We start from the raw sequence: 17,170 nt of genomic DNA on the forward strand, positions 1-17,170 counted from the left end.
CTGAAAAAGTCCAGGCCAGACTGCATGTAGAGAAAGGACCTAGCATGCTCTGTAGAGCAAGGACTTTATATTCTTGTTCGGTCAGTCTCAGATAAAGATCAGTTTCACACTACACAAAGACTGCCAGTAAATTCTGTGACCAGCATGGAGTCTAGCCACTGCAATCTTAAAACTAAAAGCAAGTTGTGTTCAATTATTCCATGGTAGTGGTCAGTCTCTTCTGCAGATTCACTTAACTAGGAGATACAGTCCTGATGAAATCACTTCAATCAGCTCCAACACAGAAATGCAGTGTATTCATCCCTTTTACTTTAATTTCTCCAATTCAAAACAAGATCTGGAAAATCAAGTTGCTAGCAATGATCCTGCTGTGAAAATAAATCTGTAAAAGCAATTGGGTCAGTTCCAGAAGAAATCAGGTGTCAGAATGTAAAGGAAGACAGGGAAAAAGCCAAGCCAAGGAAGGAGACAAACTGAAGGGAGGTTCTGAATCGCATCAGCTACCACTTGAAATCCTGCTATTGACACAACCCTCATTCATCGCTCTTGAGCCTGTTCCAAAGATCACATGGTAGGGGCACTTCAGTTCAGCATCTGGAATCCCTAATTACATTCTTGGTTACAAATATGCTAGTCCACTGCCAGCTTTTCACTGTTAAAGGACCTGGATCCAACCATCACCCAACATTGTGCAGTGTGGCTGCCACTGTTCCATAAGATTAACCTGAATTAAGTCACATGTCACTTCATGCAGAAAACACTTTAAAAATGGAAGCACATACAAATAAACAAAAATAGACAAGCCTACTAGCCAGTATGTTTTCACTTTTCCTACTATCATAGAAGAACTTGGGCTTGAAGAGACCTCGGGAGGTTTCCAGTCTAAGTTTCTGTAATTACAATTATACAGAGCTCAAGGAGCCATGGGAATCCTTACTAAAACAAAACATGAGAAAATTTCCTTCTAGATACCATCACACTTGTATTCCATTCACTTTTTTACATCAAGTGGCAAGAATGTCTATATCCCAAGTACCAAAAGAAGAAAGGCATCACTTTTATCAAATGCAGGTAAGGTAAACATACTGAAAAAAGATATGGAAGTAATAGTCAAATATATGCAAACACAAGTGTACAGTGTAAATCTAGGAAAATGCCACAAGCACATGAAGTACTTAATTAAGGCACACCTGAAATCTCCCATACAGCTCACCTATCAAGTCTCAAGCAAAGTGGACTAGAATAAACTAAATCCCAGTTATAACACCAGCTATACAAGAGTAGAGAAAAACCCTAGCCAGACCTCTAAAGTTTAAAGGATTTTCAATTAAAGAGCCTATTACTTTTCTCTGGATCAAATAAAAATATTTTCTTAATTCAAGATACAAAATAATCCCACAGCCAGAAAATCTGGGGTATTTCTTCCTACCAACACCCTACATTATATTTGTCTATTATTACTTCATCATCTTGCTTATGACACCATGTAAGCCAATCCAAATATTAAAATCTGTGAGAGGGATAAAGGAGTAAAAAAAGGGAAGAAAAAAAAATTTAGCACTACACATTTAGCAGAAAAGTAAGTAAATTTTATTTAAAGGCATCAGTACAGAGCTGCAAAACCATTAACTTATTACTTGTCTGAAAACAGCACATTAAGCAGCAGATCTGTTATTTTACCTGAAATACCTTCAGCAACCGAGAAATGTCTCCACTGAACACACACCTAAAGAATGTTGTCGTATCCTTAGCCATCCAGTACTATTTCAAGAGACAAACACTTCCCTGTAACTGCAGCCCAGACTCCCAGAGAGCCATTTTTCTTCTTAAGAATGTCCATTTGTAGCTATCAATAAGCATGGTAAGAAACACAAGACATTCACAGGCTATTTCAGCCAAAGGCAAACTGTTTCCAGCTCCTGCAGCCTGCTTACATATGTAGGGCGTGAATGCCTCTCCAAGAGTAAAATGGGCACTGAACAAAGTGAGGGATGCAGAGCCCCTTTATTGCAGAGCTGGCAGCTTCACTCCCAGCAGAGGGATGGTGGCTGGAGCTCAGGACATGCTCCCATAGAAGAGCAGAATCCCTTTATTGCAGAGCTGGCAGCTCCACTCCCAGCAGAGGGATGGTGGCTGGAGCTCAGGACATGCTCCCATAGAGGAGCAGAATCCCTTTATTGCAGAGCTGGCAGCTTCACTCCCAGCAGAGGGATGGTGGCTGGAGCTCAGGACATGCTCCCATAGAGGAGCAGAACCCCTTTATTGCAGAGCTGGCAGCTTCACTCCCAGCAGAGGGGTGGTGGCTGGAGCTCAGGACATGCTCCCATAGAGGAGCAGAACCCCTTTATTGCAGAGCTGGCAGCTTCACTCCCAGCAGAGGGGTGGTGGCTGGAGCTCAGGACATGCTCCCAGAGGGGCAGGGAGCAGAGCCCCGAGAGCCCCACGCACCACTAGAGGCCCTCGCAGCAGCTGCAGCCCCAGCACTCTGCTTTTAACTCAGCCTTCAGCACACCACGAGGTGCACTCAGCTGTCTCACAGGTCCAAACTACAGGATTTTTATCTGAAGCTTCAGCAAGTTTCAGATAAAACAATAGGTGGTGAATTTTTTTCTTTTTACATGTTATTTGTATTGTGGTAACAGCCAAAACCTCCTCAAAGAGGTGAATTAATTTGAGCTTTGAACTTTATGAACTAGCTCATCCTTAATGGAAAGCAGCTGGAGGAAAAAAAACCAAATTCTGAGAAGTGAAAACTAAGTATTGCCTTCCTGAACTCTTAAAATCCAAAAGTCTTGTGAATGTGCTTACTGGGACATCACAAGTAAGAAGTGACAAGCTTGCTAACTCAAAAGATGTACACTAGTAATGCTCCTCTTACACAAGAATGTTCCTATGGTAGGTTATCCCTCAGCAGAAGGGCTCAGTTTTCATCTAAATATCACCTACTTCTAGTGCTCTAGTGCTGTGCTAATGACACTCTGTGACTTGTCTTAATGTACTTACGTTTTTAATGTTCCAGATGTCATGAGTTCCGTCACAAGAACAATACACTTTTTTCCTTTGACTGTAGACTCCCAGGAATCATAGAACCTGACAATATTGGGATGCTGAAGCCCTTTCAGCATCCCAGCTTCCTCTTTAAATCTTTGTCGCTCTGACTTGGACAGCTTCCGATCCTAATGAAAAAGAAAAGGTGCATCAGAAAGTTTTGCTTCATTTTCTTATTGAGAGGCAGCAACTTGAACACAGTTAGGTACAACAAGAATCACATGTTTTAAATGCCATTTGGTTTGCAATTACCTTTAAATATTCTGTTTTGAACACATTCTATTAGTCTTTTTATAATATGTTGCTCTGTATAATTCTATTGCTCTCAGGGTTAAGAACTGCATGTCTGCAGACTAACTCCTCTTTCTGCTTTCTCCTGCTTTACTACTCTTAATAAATTTAGCTGTTGCCTGACTTAGGGTGGAAAGGGGATATAATGTCCTGAACACTTCAGTGTTTGAGAATGAAATCAGACCATTTAAAGCATGTCCCTCTCACGTTATACATTACAATAACTTTTCATTATTCCTAGATATCTGTTCAGACCACAGGTTAAGAGATGGGATTAGCCATCCATAGAGGGGGTTAAGCATCAAACCTCTGTTAACAGACACTATGCTCCTGTAGCTGCAGACCATCAAGTGAATGAATTGGATTTTCTTTGATTAAATGCAGAACCTCATGATTGAGCAAGTTTCCTGAAATCTCATGTCAACAAAACCAAAAAGTTACTCTTGTACCTCCCAGTAGAGACAGAAAGCAATCTTTTGGCCAGAGGCAGAACACAAAACAGCATTCCTGGACTGTTGTGTTGCAGCTGGCTGTCAGCTATCACCAAGACTTGGAGCAGCTATTACCTGAATGAGCAGCACATCTCAGAAAGACATCTCTTTGTGCCATGCAGTGTTCTCAGTCTGCCAAGGCATGACCATTGCACTGCTCACACCAGTCAGACTGACTGACTGGCACAAACCGGGTCCATATGCACTTTGCATTAAAAAAACCAAAATATTGCAGGATATACTTATAGCCAAGAATTTCAGAAGCATTGTTTCTAAGTTATTTAGCAATAACTGAAGACCTATTTGTCAGATCTGAGTAAAAATTTTAAGTCATTGATTTCACATTGTCTTTTCCATTAAAAGGAGGCAGTAAAAACACAGGATTTACTTATACTCCCATTGTGCTCCAGACAGTAATTCCTCTTCCTTTGTTTACAGGTCATGTGTTTTCTCAATATAATTCAGCCATGTAATATCTAAACCATCCTACATTCACTAAGACCATCAACATTTTCTAAAAGGTTCACAGAGTATCTTCAGGCATAGACAAACTTCTTTTTCAGATGAAGCTCCAATTTTCAGAAGTATACAATTTCCCTGGGTAAAAGTCTGAAAACAGGTTTGAAATCACCTCAGAGATCAGTTTCCTATTGGTGTCTAGAATGTCACTCACCTTTACAATTCTTACAAAAATGAAAAATCCTTATGTATGACTAATTTAATCTACAGACATCAAAAACCATTCAGTCCTACAACTACTTAACTCTGCAGAAATCAGCATTACTACCTCTCCCCATTCTTTCATATTCATATTTGCACAAGTTTTGATATAGCATTTGAAGAAACACTCCCCCAGTAACTGAGCATTCATGTCTGTTTAGGTGTTGCAGGAGTTTTTATATGTAATTAGTACTCTCATTTGAGCTAATAGCCTTCCTTTCAGTATAATGAACAAGGCAGCACAAGTTCTGTTCCAAACCTCAATCTTAAACTGCTTCAAACTGCTGAGACAGAAAAGCAGTGAGCTGCAAGAAGCACAGCTGACCATACACACATGCAGCAGTGCTTCAAACAACACAATCACAATATCATCTTTCTTACAGGAAAATAAAGCAGTATTCTCAGCCTCTGCTCTTGACCCTCATAACCCTTTTTTAAGCCACTGTACTTGGCTGTAAATTCAGCTACTATATAAAGTCATTATACAAAAAAGGCTGCAATAATTATTTTTCTATCACTTTTAAATAGTCAATATGAAAACCTGCATTCATTTTTGTCCAAACCCAAGATTTTTGATAGACATTTGGATTACATTTCCTTTATTGTGTGCATACTAACAAGTTATCTACCACAAACTGTTAACCAGTTTTAGACCTACACTGACATCAAGTCAAGGCTATTTCATTTCAGTCTCATTTTAACCCACGTAACCCAATCTCCCTTCAGGGCTTTATTCAGTTTTCCCTGCCCCTGTACTACTGTCCCCAAATAGAAACTAACAAGTGCTAATCACCCTTATCACTGAACCGACTCCTAAGAGGCACTCACTCACATTGGGACTCACTTCTCTCTCTGGTCACATCCATGGCAGCATCATGTTCCTGCAAACACAGCTGTGACGTCCAGCACAGACACTCAACACTTCAGCGCTGGCATTAAAAACTCACCAAGACCATGCAATAGACTAAGTAAAACAACACTGCTTTCAAAGTCACAGTGCCCCAGTGATCTGGGACAAGTTCGGACAAAGCACAGGCCAAAAACCTTCACCCAGGAACACAGCTATGTTTTTGCAACCAAGGAAACCCTGCACCCTTCAGTACATAACTGCAGCAGCAAAAGGGAACATTAAACAGAGCTGGAAGAAAGAGACAGAGAGGCCACTTGTTCCCTAAGCCCAGCAGTGTATACTACCTTTTACTACCCTCATTTCCTTGGACACACAGCCCACACCCTCATCTGTAACAGGTTTTTATATTCTTCTCCTAAAGGAACACTAATGCTAGGTTACAGAAGACTGCCAATATACTTTAAAAGAACCCACAACCCAAACATTCAGGAAAATACTGAGTCTCCTGTACAATTATGCCAACAAAGCCTGTATACACAATGACTGGTTTTAGCTGTACAAATTACATTCTAATGCAACTTGCAAACAGCTGTCCTGCAGGCCAACATACAATTTAAAATGACAAGTCCATTTTCAAAACCTGAGTAATTAAAAATATTAGACAGCGAGATCTCCCAGGCTGCATAGACACAGACTAAAATAGAGCCTATCCCAAATGCATGTTGGCATCCTTTGAGCTATTAGTATGGGCAAAAGTGACAACTTCACCTCATGCTTGTTCTTGTACAAAAAATGCAACTTAAGCAGCTGCAGCTACTAAAATATTGAAATAAGCAAGTAAAATAGAGCTCTGTATGTAATTTGGGAGACTGAGCTGTTACCAGCCATGCTAGGTATAAATAGCTCAGGAAAAGCAGGGGAATGAGAGTATCTTGGCATCACATGGAATCCAGAAAGTAGCTGTAGAGCATAGCTGTGGCAGAGAGAAAGAACCATCATGACTTAGTGAGAATTAAAAAGAGTGTTTAGCACTTTTTTTGGGGAAGGGAACAGTTTCCACCATCCTCAGTTATAACTGCATACTCCAAAAGACTCAAGTCCAGATGTGTTTTCCCAGCAAGGCAGCTCCTGGGGGCAGTACTCAGAATCCATCGTGGCCTCCGAGCAGGAGCCTGCAGAACTGAAGGACCCTCAGCTGCATCTCCACTTCTAAAGATGTAATGAAATCTGTGGCCTATCACCCAAAATATGCCCTCCTTTTGCCTAAATTATTGTAAGTGTGAATCAGACAAGCAGATTTATCCCCTGCAGCCTTTTTCCTATAATGCATGGTCTTAATATGTACATAGATGGATCATTTCCACACATATATGTTGTTTTCATTTGAAAGCAGAAACATACGTTTCACTGATTAACATGCCAGTTTCACCAAGTACAAGATCAGTTAGACAATTTTAATGTTTTTGTTGATTTTAATTTTTTTTTTAAAATCAAACAGCCAAAAACTAAACAAAGTAGAAAGACTCACAAGTAGTTTTCCATAAGCCTAGGAAACTTAAACAATTTCATAAAGAAGCCAGCACTTTAAGAACAGTCAGTAATATACAGCTTGATATCCTATCCTTCAAGGACCAAGTCATTTTGGAATTCCCACTAATAAAATTTAAAAATGGATATAGTCTCTCCTTTCTTAGTCTTTTGTTACCATAAGCAACCTTAGGCAGACAAGACAAAGTCCTAAATCTAGAAGTTAGCAAATCACATTCTTGTAGTAGCTCAGCTGGCACACGCTGAGCAGATATAGCCCAAATATTTTTAAAAATATACAAAGCTGTCAAACTATAGCAGAGCTTGCTTTCTAAAATGGATTTAACTACCTTATAAAATAGACAGCATTGTTCTTCCTAAACTGATAGCTTCCCTGGAGGACCTAAGTGTCACATCCCAATCACTGGGCTGCCCTTTGAACAAACTGAAACAGATGCATCAAGCCTACTCTGTTCATTTCATTCATTCCTTTCCACCTACATTAAATTGTTTTGACAAGCCAGGACACACAGCAAGGCGTCCCAGCACGTGATTTGTGGTTCTGCAGTGCCAGGGGCCTGAAAGGAGACGAGCAGCAAATGAAACGATTGTTCAGCTCAGAGAATTCAACAAGCTTTTTCTTGGCTGTTTCCACTTATCCATGTCCTTCCCATCAGATTTGTTTTGGTCAGGAAAGAGCTATCAGAGGGGTTTACATTTTTCAATGTAAAACAGGGATCTTGGGCATTCGTGATAAAGCAGGTACAGGTTTACTCTTCCACTAATTTCCTTAATGTACAGCACCATGAATTACATGCAGCATTGTTACTACCCCCTTTCTACCCCTGTACCTACATGCCTTATATAAATAAAAAACAAACCAACCCAAAACAACTCCTTTCCCTCCCTAAGATTAGCTATTGTACCAAGCCACAACAAACAAAGCTCATAAGCAAAAAATGCCTATAATCCTGTGGTGGTTTGTTTCAGCCAAGACTTACTATCTACTCAGCATCCTCAATAAGGAAAAAAAAATACATTTCTGGCACCTAAATTAATCTTAAATTTCAACTGGGAGATTCACACAGTCACTGAGCCTATGAAGTAATTTCCCATGTGTTTTCCTTTCTATCTGTCCACAGTCCTTCTGAATTCTGTCCTGTTCACATCAGGACAAGAAATCCCACATCTGCAGAACACATCCCAGTGCCCAGAGCACTCACAGGGCCCAGTCCAGACAGCAGAGGCAGCCAGGAGCCTCCTCATCAAGGCACTGCACTCTGCTCACATCCCTTGAGTCTCTTCAGCCAGCCCAAGCTCAAGCAAGGCTCCCACTATTTGTACTGAATTTTTACTGACTGACACCAAAAGGCCTGAGCTGAAGTCTGGGACAATTCAGGTGGCATCAAACAGACACAGCTTTGCACTGGTGGCACAGTGCACCTCGCCCTCAAACACACACTACAGGATACCAAGCAAGTGGCCACCAAGAGAAATACTCAACATGAAAGGAACTACACCTGCCAACTCCTGCTATACATGCTCCAAGGTGATTTTCACCTCCTTAACATCAAGGACAACTCACATCGCTGAAGTGCTGGGGAAGCTTCATGCACAGCAGAATAAACCAGACTCAGAAAACTTCCCGTGATCTCCATCTACAAATAAGCAGACTCATAAGCAATATAGGTCAACTTTAAACTGTTTGGATTTTGGTTTAAAAAAAAAAACCACAAACAAAAATTCAGTGAATGAGCTGCTACACAATTTAGAGCTCTCCCATTTTCCACAATATTAGGAAGATAAGCAGTAAAGAGGAAACAGAAAGACTGGACACTTCATATACTATAGACAGGTTTTACTAGTTTTCTGCATATCATACCACTAGATCCAGAAATGATACACAGCTGTGGGGCAGGGACAGTTAGTGGGTTGATTTGCAGGGAGGGTTAACTAGACTACAGCAACAGTATGCAGTTTTCATCCAGACATGCAGTAGAAAAATTAGTAGCAATGAACTGTCTTCAAGTGATGTGATCTGTAAATGTACAGCCACGAGAGACTTCAAAGTGCTGTTGAATTATAGATAGTCTGAATCACAAGCAAGGTGAATTAGCTATCTCTGCTGGGGTTACACTGAGCAGCATTTTGTCAGGCATTCAAATGTCTGAAAATCTGAGTGAAGACACTGCAGCTCCCAGCCTATTATTTGGAGGAAGAAGTAGCATACAGAACAGACAAATGTTCTTCTGTGTGCATTTCTGCAGCATATGAGAAAGGCTTTGCAAGCCTTTAAGCAAGGTTAATGAGGGGTCATCAGAGGAGAAGCTAGCAAGACTGTGTTCTGATATTCAGCACTGTTAATGGAACTGAGGCTTTGTGGGCTGCAGTGTTCTCATCCTGAAAAAATCTAGCAGTTAAGAGGAAAAAAGAGCACAGTAACCATTGAGCTAGATTAACAAAATATCAACAAAGAGTCCACTGAGCTTAAAAATCACCCAGCATTACACAGTTGGTGCCTAGAAATGGAAGTCTCAGTGCACAAGCACTGCATCTACTTTTCTGCATCAACACATAAACCACTTAATACTTTCCAGCATTAAAGACTAGGTAGAGAGATAAAAGGGAAGGGAAAGAGACTGTTCAAAATACATCCCTGCACAGCAACAGACAAAAAAAAAAATTGATCAAAGATCTGCACAGATCCTTCCATCACTCTACTGCCTACAAACCACTGAACACAAAAAAAACTGGTTAAACAGAGCTGAGCAGCTGCTGTTCCAAAAGTACATATCCAGGCTAAAAAACACCCCAGCCACTCCTCATAAGGCTTGTGCTCTGAACCCACTGCCAGCTTTGCTGCTCTTCATGACATGCTCCAGCACCTCACTGCTCTTCTCTTGGTGAGAGGCACAGAACTTCCCAGTCACCTTCCTGCTCCCCTTAGTTTAAAGATAGAAGACAAAGCTTCTGACAGGTAGCAAAATACTATGCAAGGCCAAATTAATGCTTATTGAAAGAATCATTTCACCTTGCTCCTTGGCAAGTCTCCACAAGAAGAATCAATTTTATATAAGCTACAGACAATCTTCATGAAGCATGCAAATAACCTGAAGATAGATAACACTGAAGTATAAAATATGTATCTAGCACAACAGAAAAGAATAGGCTTGCAACAGTTAACATTTTAAGGTTCCTGATTAAGGGTAAATATTTGCTGTAGGTTTCTTTTTATACAAGGTATAAAAATGCATTAAGTTTCAGCAAAGTACACAAGTAGTCAACCTAAGTGAGACACTGAGGGATTATTCCCATTGCTTGTCAGTTTCTTGGTGAAAAGCACCTGCCTTCTAAATTTTTCATCACTGGTTATGTGGAAGGCAAAGGAAAATGAGTAATTGATTCGATAATTCTCTTCTGTGTTTTAATTTCTGGCATTTCAATGCACTGGAATAGTAACTAAATAGAAAATTCATTGGAAGATGAAGTAATTTGTTAAAAACACAAAAATTACAAGTGCTTCTTGGCCTTTCCTTTAGAATTGTTGCAGTTAAATGATATAGCAAATGTACATAATTTTACTTATGCTGCTCAAATGTTAGAAATTAAGAAACAAATCATACATAACCTGACAGATAACTGATGGTAGGAGGAGGGAAAGGAGGGAAATGAAACTCTAAATGATCAAACAAAAGGAGGACAGAAGTCATCATCAGTCACCATTCAGTCTAGGGCAATTATACATATCCTGAAGGAATTTGTACTTCATCTTTGTCTCAACACTGAAGGGGAAATATCTGCAAACTACAGCCCACATATGTGACCAAAAGATTCCAGCACCACTCCCCATTTTATCCTGTGATTGTCTCCGTTTTGATGAAGCTGTGACTCACCACCACAGGCCAAGGGGGCAGAACACCAAGAATTCTGATCCTCTGTGCTCACTTTCCTGCTTTTACATTTGCAGTAGCCCCTCTGCCACCAGTAGCAGTAGCAGCATCTAAGACACCTGGTGGCAGTAATGTCATGGACTTTTAACCTATGCTTGAAGAGACATCCTCAGCATGAGTCTCTTGGGAAGAGAAAAGGTATCAGAACCGACGTCTCTGCTTGCTTGCACCAAGTTCTGGCATCGTTGCAAATACAATCTCCATCACAACCACAAGAGCAGAAAAACACTAACAGTAGATGAGAATGTTTCTTCTTTATATAAGGTCACCAGAGTCTTGAGAGTACAGTTCCCAAGAACAAAGTTTATCTTTTGTTACAGTAGCAGTGTGGGAATTTTTATTTTCAGCAATGCCAAAGGTGACCACACTGCTGGGATATTGCACTTGGATACCATTTGCAGTACTAGATGGAAGGGTCATGGCCAGTGCTCACCAGAGACAGAGGTGCAAACACACAGCTTCCAAAAATTCAGCCAGTGTAGATTTTTAGGTTACTCCTAAAATTTTAAGAAGCATTCATAATTTGTAGAAATGAAGTCTCTTTTGGATGCTTGCTTTCCAGAGCTGTGTTATGTGTGAATATACACACTGAACACATCTGTACTGCTCCTCTCCCCAGTCTCTCACATCGGCAGCATCATCCTTAAGCAAAACAAGTTGGCTGAACTCAAACCTGAGCCAAACACCCCTTCCAAAGAAAACAGTGACTGAGCTGCACATCATCTAATCAGAGTACATTAAATACCATACTCTTACTTTACCAAATCAATTACATATTTTCCTTTGCTCTCCACAAAATCAGAAAGCAAAAAAATTTGAACAGTAGATATGAAACCTAAAGCTTAGACATGACCTCTTCTGGAATGTTCCAGGTCCTCAAGAATCTGGACTAAGAATGGCAAGCAACTGTTTAGGCTTCAGTCATTTCTATTCTAGGGTTGCTCTAGGCAGCATTTGTGTTTCCTTACGTAGAAGTCTTGAGGGGGGAAAAAAAAAATGGTTAAAAGATTTATTGAATTAATCCATCCTGAGAGGCTGAACATTAAGGGACAGTAATCAAAACGCTATACAAAAATAATCAGTAAAAGAACAGAGAGCTCATCTGTTTATTTTCAATTTTAAATTGTTATTTGATCCATGGAAGATAAATGGATAAGTTTGCTTTCTGCTAGCAGCTCTCAACAAGGCTTATGTTTATTACATACAGCTTATTAGAGAATTGAAGTGTTGGCTGAACTGAATCCTTGATGAGCTATTAACCAGCTGGACCATCATGTCACTTGGCTCAGATGCCTCATTAGAAGTTTCAAAGTGCATGTCAGTTCACATTTTGCACTGAACTGATGGTTTTATCAGTGAGAAGTAAAGTACATCCAGTCACCTCAGTTTTATTTTACTATGAAAATCCAGTTCTCCACTTAGGGGTGGCAATACTTCAGTAAAAAAGCCTTCTCCACAGCTCATTCTGGTGACCTCACAGATTTATTAATTCAACGCATTAGAAATGCCATTGTAGTTTTTTGTTTTATGTATTTCTGCATGGCTCAGAGTCCTTTTATGAGCAGCTGCATGTCTAGAACATTAGGGTAAACCTTGAACTGCTTCAATTTAGAAAAATCAAACACATATTACAATTCTTCATCTCATATTCTTCACAAAGCTAATGGCAAACAGGAAAAGGTAGCTATAGCCACTTTTCAGCATGCTGGAAAGTTGCATCAATATGCTGGCTGGAAAACACACAAGTCTCAAGATGACTGCAAGGATTCCCTAATAATGAGCACCCTAAGGGTTCAGAAGAACTAGGAATGTTCTTGTGCCTCTGAGCAGCTCCCTTGCAAAAATCTCAGCAAAGCCTAGAGAAAAGTATCAGATCAGCCTTCCCTGCCCCCACACTCCTCCAGTTGTAAAACAAACTCACATCAGCCTACAGTACACATTGGCTTTAACACTGGTATACACACAGTGTTTGCAGCCTGGTTACCCTACAACAGTTACTCTTCCCAGCTTCCCTCCTTTTCCTGCAAACACATCCAAAAAAAGTACTTCATTTAATTTTCAAAACTGTGGATTACTATCAGTTATGACAGGATGACATATGAAGTGTAGGCCAAGTACTGGCAGCCAAGAGAAAATCCTTACAACAATCACCAGAGAACTCCATGCCAGACATCTCTCATTCAGAGACAGATCTCTCATTCAAAGATCCTTCAGGGATCCATGAAAAAACACAAATAATTGCCAGGTGTTCTGCATGTTCTTGCAAAACAGAAGAAATCAAAAAGGGATCTCCTGTAGGGAAAGACTAAAGAGATCCAGAAACAATGAGTTTTAAGGAGTGACCAAAATTTGTGTTCTAGATGAGAACTCAGAAATACTTCCCATAAATACCAGTATTAGCACTAGCATTTCACAAACATCAAAGTCCTAAAACACACTGGGGAAGCACTTTCAAAAAATTTTAAGCATACCTGGTGTTAAGTTTCCTGTGATCTACAGAATGCCCATCTTCACCTCAGGGTTCTCATAAAGGGAAGCATTAATAATTCTTCCATGCTTACCCAAAAGGCTGACTTATGAAATCAGTTTCTTGCATCACTTGCATGTTTACTATAGACTTCCACAATAATGCCATATACATCAGAGACACTTGTTCCACCAGCAAACTCTGTACATCTTTCTTGGCTAACACCACACATGATCTGCATCTAAAAAGTTACTCATAGAGTCACAGATACTTCAGACAGTACCAAATGAACCACTAATATTTTAATTTACCAATATGTAAATTTAAAAATATGCATATTATCTTTCACAGAGCAAGGAATTTGGGTAGAGTTGAGTCAGGAGAGAGACAACACTCAAATTTTTAACAGTGAACAGTGGTAGGATGAACAACTAAGCAAACTGGCATGATGAAGCATACTCTGCATCCAGAAGCTTAACTGGCTTTGCAATTCAATCCTGAATGATTTTAAAACACATTAAAATATAAGAGAACACAAGGTGTAATTGAAATGCAGTTGAAGGGACTACTCAGCTCCTATTATCTAATGAAATACAGGATACAATACATAAAAACAGCCAGGGTTCTGCTGTATTCTAAATCAAAGTAATAACATGCACAACTTGAGCAGAAGTACTCTTTTTACACAGGATGAAAGGGAAAAACCCAAATCCACACAAACCCTTGAAGTGTTGGATTGACCAGCAAGAAAGGCCATTGGCAACTAAAATTCAGTGCTGTCAAACAGGTGAGATCAAAGTACCAGGAGAATAATCCCAAAAGGGAAATAAAACACACAGCTAGGAAAAAGCACTAGATGAAGTTTAAGATGAACTAGATGAAGTTGAAGACTTCTTTTCCCTTTGAATTTGGGAACTACATACACAATACTCCCACTTGCAAGGCTATCCTCTATTAATCCAAGCATTTTTTCCAAAGAATACTACTGGGAATATCCCACACTGCCAGAAGACCAACCATGACCTACAAGGCCTCAGATACTCAACACGTTATCTATGAATCAGCTATTCAAAATGCTACAGCTTATCCAAAAAGTCTGTTTCTCATTACATTGTGCTTTAGTCACATACTGTCTGTCCTTGGTCTGGTGCCACTTCATTTCAATTGTTTGAACAGGAACACTGGAAGGAATTTCTTGAAGACAAACTATAATGCCTGTGCATGCCATGGTTCAAGGGGCCTGCCTTAAATGGGTCATCTCAACCTGTAAACAGGCTTCTTTTCAATTTACCTCCTACTTTGTCCTACTGAAGAATTCTACATGCAGTTCAAAATTCAGTTTAATTGTGAACTGAAGTGCTTTATCCAAAAAACCACCAAAAAACAGTCAAAATATTCAAACAATGTATCCATACAGTGAAATAGCTAATATTCTGTACATCATATACAAAAACTACCAACTAGTGATCATGTTTAACATTGAACAAGTTCCCTTAGCCAAAAAGGTATCTGAAAATGTTTTTAGTGAAATGGCTCTGTCTGAGACACACTTAATGTGTTCAGCCAGTATGCCCACACAAAAAGCTATGGAAGCTGGAATTAAAGGAAAGCAGTTTGTGAGAAGAACTGTTCTGGTACTGCATCCTTTCTTTCACTGGCAACAACTACATTTCTGTGGGGATAAGAGTGGCTAAGTGGATTGAAGATATTCCGTACTTCTGTTTAATTTAAATTCCTTGCCCTGCCACACAACATCCCAGTAAAACCATTTTAATTAAGCTAAAGACAGTATCATAAAGATAATAGACACTTGGATCTGGTTTTAGCCTGAAATCCACTAAATAGTACTTTAACAAGTACACAGGCCTGCTCTTGCTAGAAAGAGTCAGCCCCCAGTCTGGAGATAACAAAGGCCACACAAGCCCCCTTTTTCACAGCAGAGACAGGACACAGATCTCTGAACAGATGTCTCACAGAGCAGCCATATTCATTTTCAGAATAAGAGCCTCCTGTCCAACTACCAACAAACAGGATGTGAACAGAGGCAGGACAAGTCCACATAAGCAGCAGACTGGGAGCACCTGAGAAATAATTCTTTTGCAGTTCTGTTACTACTCCAGCATTTTCTCCAACTAACTCAAAACCAATCCTAGTGCCAAATCAAACTTTCCAAAAAAAATTCCAATGCTTGAATGCTTATTATTAGAGATATTGATGAAAACCTCACCAATTCCTTTTAAAGACCATAAGGTAGCTTTGTAATTGTTTCCTCCTGAAGACCCTACCAATATAAAAGGATTCTTCCACAGAATAGCTGTGATCCAAACACAGATCTCAGTACTTTGGAGGGACAGCTGTGTGAAAATCTCTTGAGAGCTCAATTCTAAAACCTCTTCTCATAGGGGCTTGAAAGGTGCAAGTGTCATTAAGCAGTTTTAAAATCTTCAAAACTTAAGAACATTTCTAAGATAATGTTCTTGCTATTACCACAGGGGGTTTTGTTTATATCTTGTTTCTTAGTCTGGGCCCCTGAAAGTGAATTATTTCAAAGGAAACAGAGGGAAGACAAGGACTTTTTAATCCTTGTTGGCCAATTGTTTAGTAAAAATGAGGCCCAAATGGAAGAACCTGTAGTTGCAGCACCTCAGAATTACTGGAAAGAGGCTTCAGTAGCCAGCAAATAATACTGCAGTACAGAGCAGCAAGTGTTAAAACTCAATTTATAATTAACAGCACCATCTTCAATAGAATTGTGAAAGAAGGACAAAACCAACAAGCAGGAGCTGGATAGATGAATCACAGTCTCAGAGTTACAGTCCTATCTTCAAAGCTGTTAGCAGGCTGAAAAATTTATGAACAGGCATCTTCAGAATGAGTTGCAACATATCTGTCCATCAGAAGCAGACATTCCCCCTTGTGATTTCACTTTGCAAGTAATAAAAGCCAGACTGCACTGCTAAGAACTGCAGTTCCCCCCCACCCTTGCCTGCTCTTGCCCTGAGCACTCTGGCTACAGAGGCTGACAGGGTTTTGATGCTATTTTCATCTCTCCTCTGCCTCCAACACACACTGGATCACACAGATCTTGGAATTTCCTATTTCAAAGCACACACACTCAGAGAGACCTGGTCCATACTCCAGGCACCTTTTGCTGAAGTTTCCCACAGCCATTTGGTTTGGCTCTGTCTGCAGAGCAAATGAATGCTCAATACAGCCCAAACTGAGATAGCTTGAGCACATTCACCATCCTGAACTGCTGACTCAGTGCAAATGACTGCATTTCAGAATTAGTCACACATGTGAGTATGTGAGGTGGAAACTGAAATACATGCCACTATGAACTCTTCTTATCTCAACGACTTCAGTATGCTTGTGCCTAAATAAGGATTTCACAAGAGATCCACTGGCAATCATCAGGCTTGTGGAAACAGGATGCTTTTCCATGACAGGCAGTGGAATGGAATGGTTTTGTAAGAACTCAGTGAAATCTTAAGACCACAGAAGAGATTGTAGCTTCATACCAAAATTATCAGAGTTATACCCAGGATTTAATTTTTAAAATTCAAGATAACAATATTCAAGCAACCCAGGGGATAACTGCCTTTTCCTATTATGCCCTCCTGCCACTCCTTCCTTCCAGAACACAATTTCAAGTTTTCACTTCCCAGGAAAGGCAAACAACATTAGACAAAGCACAGACCAGGCTCTGAGCTAATTAAAAAGGAATTCCCATCCAATGTTTTAGACACTAAACACTAAAACAAAACTAAAAGCAGTCAAGTACTACTCTCATTATAGCTATGTTCAGATTATTAATAGATTTTTT

General features: G+C 39.9%; 1 protein-coding gene across 14 annotated transcripts in view; it reads right to left on the reverse strand.

Annotated features, from left to right (window-relative positions):
- WNK1 (WNK lysine deficient protein kinase 1) overlaps positions 1–17,170 on the reverse strand; it is a 98,847-nt gene that overhangs the window by 63,022 nt on the left and 18,655 nt on the right. For all 14 annotated transcript variants that reach the window (XM_077178209.1, XM_077178217.1, XM_077178216.1 and 11 more), the window contains exon 2: positions 3,004–3,176. In XM_077178209.1, coding sequence (XP_077034324.1) covers positions 3,004–3,176 — 173 coding nt within the window. The remainder of the gene's footprint in view (positions 1–3,003; positions 3,177–17,170) is intronic.

Source organism: Agelaius phoeniceus, chromosome 5 (assembly GCF_051311805.1).
Source record: "Agelaius phoeniceus isolate bAgePho1 chromosome 5, bAgePho1.hap1, whole genome shotgun sequence".
Classification (NCBI taxonomy): domain Eukaryota; kingdom Metazoa; phylum Chordata; class Aves; order Passeriformes; family Icteridae; genus Agelaius; species Agelaius phoeniceus.